This window comes from Oryctolagus cuniculus, chromosome 4 (assembly GCF_964237555.1).
Source record: "Oryctolagus cuniculus chromosome 4, mOryCun1.1, whole genome shotgun sequence".
NCBI classification, from domain to species: domain Eukaryota; kingdom Metazoa; phylum Chordata; class Mammalia; order Lagomorpha; family Leporidae; genus Oryctolagus; species Oryctolagus cuniculus.
The window spans coordinates 57220628-57227563 of record NC_091435.1 but is presented as its reverse complement, the minus strand read 5'-3'; the positions used below and the strand labels follow the sequence as shown (position 1 = coordinate 57227563).

The following is a 6936-nucleotide window of genomic DNA, read 5'->3' as shown; positions in this document are numbered from 1 at the left end:
ATAAAGTTCAAAATGGTCTTTTCAAAGTTATTTTGATGTTTACACTGAAAAGAAGAGATTGGCTTTTTAAGAGATTTAAATTTTTTATGTATCAAAAAGTTATCCAGAGATTTTACAGATCCCATTTGACTTTGTATTTATGCCCTGAAATAGAAAATTGATGCAATTACACAGCTGATCATCATAATACAAACACTCCGAAATAGTCTGGCAAACTGGAGAAAGTATCTTTTGACTTGATTGTTAATTTAATTAATGCATAGTGTAGGCATTTCATTTGAAACAAATCTAAAATTACATAATTATCTACATGTCATCCAGTAAAATAAGTACAGAATAATAAGTCCCAAATGTTCATTAGAAATTAGTTATCACAGCACTTTTTTTTTAACTTCAACATGCCACTTCTAGTAACTGCATGTGCTAGGGTTTTTTGTCATTGAAGTATTTGTTCAATTGTGTGGATTCTTCAATAAAGAAGAGGGTTTTGTTTTGTTTTGTTTTGTTTTGTTTTGTTTTGTAAGAAAATGGGCTGCTTAAAACTTAGCTTGTAAAATGTTTGGCAAAACTGATAAAATAGTCGATGCTTCTTGTACTTTACTATTACAGAAAAATAGTACTTATTCCATGGTGATTATGACACCTACAAGAAGATGTTAAAAAGAAGGCTTTAAATAATAATAATTTTAAAAAAGGTCTTTCCAGACTCTTGTGACTGACATGAAATACTGGAGATAAAGGAACACTTTTTATGGAGAGTCCAGCAAATTTCTTATTAACTACAGTAATTTCCTCTTTGTTAAGAAAAGGAATCTAACTTGTTAAAAGCCTTTGTAGGAACACTAAACTTATGTGGTAGTGACAATGTTCTCTTCCACAAGTATAGTTTGTTTTCCCACGTAATGATTCTTGAATTAAGAATGATCTTTGCACAGTTGCTTCCCTGCTGGAAACACAGCTGTGAAAGCAGCTGAACTGTTTACCTGGAAGGAGAGTTAACATGTGTTCTCACATGAACCAGAAGGAGAAAACTGAACACAGGCGCTCTGATCCAACTGAAAAATGATCTAGGGCCACTGAATATTCTTTGAGAGTTAGACACTATTTGGTACACCAATGGATGTCCTATTTTTTTTTTTTTTTTTTTGACAGGCAGAGTGGACAGAGAGAGAGAGAGACAGAGAGAATGGTCTTCCTTTGCCGTTGGTTCACCCTCCAATGGCCGCCGCGGCCGGCGCGCTGCGGCCGGCGCACCGCGCTGATCCGATGGCAGGAGCCAGGAGCCAGGTGCTTTTCCTGGTCTCCCATGGGGTGCAGGGCCCAAGCACCAGGGCCATCCTCCACTGCACTCCCTGGCCACAGCAGAGGGCTGGCCTGGAAGAGGGGCAACCGGGACAGAATCCGGCGCCCCGACCGGGACTAGAACCCGGTGTGCCGGCGCCGCTAGGCGGAGGATTAGCCTAGTGAGCCGCGGCGCCGGCTGGATGTCCTATTTTAAGACACATTTTCCAGGAGTTTCTTTTAAAATGTATGTCCTCAGACATTGAAAACAGCCAAAAAATCAAGAGGCCATAGAATGAGTAGTTAAACCTCAGGCGCGTAAATTGGCCACAACTGAAATTATATAGAATAAAAAAATTTATTTAAGGACCACATATGTGAATCTAATGCCATTGTACTGGACTTTAATGCTTGGGGTAAAATACAACAGACTCCATTTTTTCCATGTCTACCTTTTATCACCAGAAGCGATATTCAAAATAAATTTAAATAAAATGAAATATAAGGATCCCATAAGAGCTAGGTCTAGAATTTTTTGTTATTGTCAATATACCAATTCATACCATAACAATAGACCTGGCTGCATACCTAGGTAACAACAGCAATAGTATCAAAATTCTTTAGCTCTAATCATGCTGATGAGCTATACTATAGAATCTATCAACCCTACAAATACCAAATTCTGGCTGAAATTCAATTCAGATGGAACACTGACTGTATTCACATATAGTATTGTCAGTGAAGCCTTCTCCCCCAGAGCAGCTACCTGCTGCTGTTAATCAAAGACTGGATTTCTTACGCCATTTAACACCAGACTGGTGGATCCCTTCCTGTGCAGAAGGGCAAGTGAGCACAGGAGAAGGGAAAAGCTCATGACGCCCAGAATGACCAATCCCGATATCAGTGCGCTGGTGACGGTGTTCAACTGGAAAGCAGGCATACTCAGAGAACCTACAAGCAATGAAACACAGTTGTAAAGGCTCAATATCACATTTAGCTCATCTTATTCTGGTTTTATCAACAAAATATCTGTCACCAACATTTCATAGAGTAGCAGCTTGACACTGGATTATGCAATAATCTATTGGACTGTAATTGAACCTAATATCCAAAGGAGTGCTTGGTTTAGAGGTCTAATATCCCACAGGCAGCCCAAAACAAACAAAACCCCCAAACTATAAAAATTATATAAAAATTGGCAAATAAATCTCATATGAACTCAAAAATCATCACTGAACTATTATTTAGAACATAACAAATTCATAAAACCATAGGTCATTACACTTAGTTGATTACAGTTTCCTAACTGATCATCAAAAAATTTGACAGTAAAGCACTTTTATATACACACACACACACACACACATACATATTAATTATCTTACCAAGCTGTGAATTGTTTGTTGGTGTCTCATCTTGGAGCGAGAGTGGGGAGAAGAAATATAAAAATGACATTGTTATTCCAAGCAAGTATTTGCCTTTGTTTATTCTGCCTCTACCATTACTTTGCACTGACATTTTAACCTATATTTCCCCTTAACCTTCACCCACAAGCTGCATGAGGAAGAATGGAAAGTCTTTCTAAACCATTCTGTTTTCCCACTCTCTGTGCCACACACCCTGGATTTTATCATCCCCAAACCCATATCCTGCAGCTGTCATTGGTAAAGATAATACAAAATATACTGTGCTCTATTCATTCTGGCCAGCATTGTTTCATCATTATCACTCCGGTCAGGTTAGTGAGGGCAGTGATTGTTAAAAGCTATTACATTTTTATGGCACTAAAACCTGCCATTTGTTATTCTACTATAGAGAAATATTCATTATTTAGTACCACTCTATTTTAAATGTCACCAATTTGCCCAACATAATCTGCAAAAACATCATTTTAAGTTCCAAGAAGACAAATTCACACTTAATAGCTAAATGAAAGGAAATCATGACTCCTGTGCTGGCGCTGTGATTGTATTCGCATCTGTTAAGTGAAAAACTGAAGCTCTTGATTATTCACTTTTCCCTGGCAAACATAAAAGATAAAATGAATACATTTACTTGGTTTCCCTATTTTTTATTGTCTAATGTGTAATATCTATATTTCTATGAGCCCCTGACCTTGTATAACAAGTGGATTTCATATTTGTGATTAATATATGAATGTGTAAATGCCCGCAAATGTTGGTTATTTGAACCATAAAATGTGTGCAATTGTGCGTTTATTTCTGTTGTATAAATATTATTACAATTAGTGTATGTGTAATGCCACGCCATTTATAAAATGCAGTTTCATATGTTTAATCCTCACAATAGCCATATGGGTGAGATGTTATTGTTACCCCCATTTTACAGATGAAGGAACTTCCATCTGTCAGAGTCTCCATAACAAATTAAACATATGTTTAAGTCAAAACTTGGTTTCAGAGTCCTTTTTCTAAAATAGTATAAACTGGCCATGTATGGAAACTATATTTGATTATGGAGATAAATAACTCAAACTATGAAACTCAGGGTTAGTACTTGGTGTAATATTATAAAATAACCGGTGCTATTTCTTTTCAGATATATGAGCTTTGGCAGCAACAAGAGTTTTCTGTTATTTTATCTGGAAGTACAATGGCCAAAATTAAATACGGCACTCTCACAAGATTCTTTAGAGTGTTGCAATGCATTATTTTAAGACCCAAAAAAAAGAGAGAGCGAGAGAGAGAGCCCACAGGTTTTATTAGAGAACACTCAAGAGAATCCTAAACTCCCATTAACACTACTTTCCAAGATACTTTCTTATGAAAATATACAGGATGAAAGGGCTGTGATCATTCACCCAGAAGATCCATATACCCCAAAAATTATCTCAGACACAGGAGTGGAATATATAAAGGAAATTTTAAAAGTTCATGGAACATGGAATTAAATGATAAGTTTATTTTGGTTTAAAATTTTTTGAAATCCATGCATAAAGTTTTTCAAAATACACACTTTCCATGAATATTTTGATGACCTCTTGTAGAATGTTCTAAAGATTTCTTTTTTAAAACTTGTTTTGAAATCACACTTAATTGCTTTGAAAAAAAAGTATTTATATTGAATATCCCTACCACTTTTGACATCCTGAGTTTATAGCTGTCAGAATGTCCTCCACACTCCCCACCTACACTTGTGGGAACAATATTCTAGGTGTCACCCACATGGTCTTGGCTGTGTACAAAATCTCCCTGTGTGGGGACAAAACAACCCTGTGGCCTAATGAAAGCTTCCAGGACTCTACAAAAATAGATGAAAAAAAAAAAAAAAAATGTGCCCTACCTTCAGCAGAAGGCTGAAACTGAAGCATGTGTGTTTACTGTTTGGAATTCGATTTGGTAGTGAATAAAGATAAGATAATTGCTTTATCTGGTTGCTATCTGGTATCCTCAAATTTTTATATTATTGTAATCAAAAACAAAACAAACAAACAAACAAACAAAAAAACCAAAGCTGTGTCCAGCTCAGAAAGGTGAAGGGGACATTTTTCCAGGAGACTTCTGTCATCACATACTTCAATTTCTCCCTCAAATCCACTTAGTCTTTTTTTTTTTTTTAGATTTATTTTATTTATTAGAAAGACAGAGTTACAGAGAGATGTGGAAACAGAGAGAGAAGTGTTCCATCCACTGGTTCCCTCCGCAGGTGGCCACAACGGCCAAAACTGAATACATCCAAAGCCAGGAGCCAAGAGCTTCTTCTGGGTCTCCCACGTGGGTGCAGGAGCCCATGGACTTGGGCCATCTTCCACTGCTTCCCAGGCCATAACAGAGAGCTGGATCAGAAGAGAAGCAGCTAGGACTAGAACTGGGACCTATACAGGATGTACGCGCCTCAGGCCAGGACTTTAACCCACTGTGCCACAGCACCAGCCCCTATCCTCTTGGTTTTGACATGTACATGCATGCTCAAGGAGTACAGGAAGCGTTCTAGAATTGGAAAAATGTGTTGGAATACTAAACTTGGTGGGCTCTTGAAAAACTATATATCTCTCTGAGGACACATAGAAGAAAGGGAATAATACAATACTACAGCCATTGAAAGCCAGAAGTTGCAAATAAAAAATCGCCATTCACTGCTTTTCTCTCATATAAAATTAAAATAAATGGAAAAAATGAACAACAGTGGAAACACAGGAGGAATCTTAAAAGGTTCATAGAAATTCTTATGAAAAAGTTATGCATTGATTTCAAAAATATTTGCACAAACTAAATTTATCTTTTCATTCCATTATTTCATGAACATTTAGAAGCCCCCTCAAATTATGCAGACTAACTATGTTTCCCTTTTTAGCACTAACAAACCACTTTGTAACACATCTTTAGTCATCTATGTAATAAAGTGGACTGCATTTTCAAGTTAAAAACCTTCAGACTTTTTACTCCTCACTGTCCTCACTGTCCTAGTCTGTCGCTTGTCTGAACTCTATAATTCCCAAGGTCAAAGTCTGTGGCATGGTTTCTGTTCTACTTCCATTTCACAGCAGAGTGCCATTCCCAGGTGGGGGCTAAGTAAATACCTCAAATGAATTATTAACTACCTATAAAACTCAACGATACTGGTTGAAATAAAAATTTGGCCTGGGCTTCTCCAAAGGAATTTATGGACACAAAACATTCAGATGTTATTGTTTCCTGGTATGCATCATCTTACAATTTCCAGTATTACGCCCTATGATAATAAAATGTTGTCTAGCAGAAGGATTAATATTTCTAGGTAAAGATAACCACAGTGGATTTGATTTCATTAGAAAATAAAACAAGAGTTCTGAATTTAACAGTTTATTAAATTTGTCCTAAGCCAGATGTCTAGGGAAAAGGACTGGTTCAATGAGTAAATAGAGCAAAATTCTCAAGTATCAGAGAGCTTTGAAGAGAGCAAATCAAGCCTGAAATTGGACTTGTCTACATAAAATCAGCCACAGAACCTAAAGAGATAAATTCCAGCTGACCTAAGGTAAAAATAAAGTGAAACCAAGGAAAGAGGGTAGCCCTGGTAGTTAAGCTGAACATAAAGTTTTCAAAGGATTTGCCTGTGGGTAGACATGGCTTGAGTTCTAAGTTCCTATGGAATTGAATTTATTTTTGTGCAGATGTTACAGTATTACAATGTAGACATAGTTATACATGATCCTCTTAGTAGTGAGGCCACCATAGTCACCAAAACTTAAAGATCCTCCTACTGCTGTTTATCAAAGATATGAAAGAATAAATCCAGAGAGAATGAGAATGACTCAGGGGGATCCCAAATGTTGAACTCATTCCCTGTTAGGGTTTTGCTGGGAGAAAGACCTGAGGGAACTCAGAGACAACCCTAATGTGTTGGGGAATAAGTGACATCTCTGAGGAAAACAGGTCAGAAACTGGAAAGGAAGTAATTCAGGCATGACATCAGAGATGTCGTGCTAGCTCTGGGAAGATTTGGCGTGGACATACTGAGCAACCAGATGGGTGAAATCTATAAGCCTGGATAACTGGGTAAATTGTGCTAGAATTAGAACTTCTATTTGGTAAATGTTTCCAGGGTTTACAGAACTTAGACTTTTCTTGGTGTTTTTAAAAATTATCTTCTACTAATAAACTGTTTAAAAAATCTACGATATATAAATTTAGTTCGACCCAAGTAAGTAAGAAG

General features: G+C 36.9%; 1 protein-coding gene across 1 annotated transcript in view; it reads right to left on the bottom strand.

Moving 5' to 3' along the window:
- Positions 1 to 1487: 1487 nt before the first annotated feature.
- Positions 1488 to 6936, bottom strand: part of ZPLD1 (zona pellucida like domain containing 1) — a 43405-nt gene continuing 37956 nt past the window's right edge. Inside the window, exons 9-10 of the mRNA XM_008267008.4 lie at positions 2667 to 2696; positions 1488 to 2232 (exon numbers count right to left, since the gene is read on the bottom strand). Coding sequence (XP_008265230.1) covers positions 2057 to 2232; positions 2667 to 2696 — 206 coding nt within the window. The 3' untranslated portion in view covers positions 1488 to 2056. The remainder of the gene's footprint in view (positions 2233 to 2666; positions 2697 to 6936) is intronic.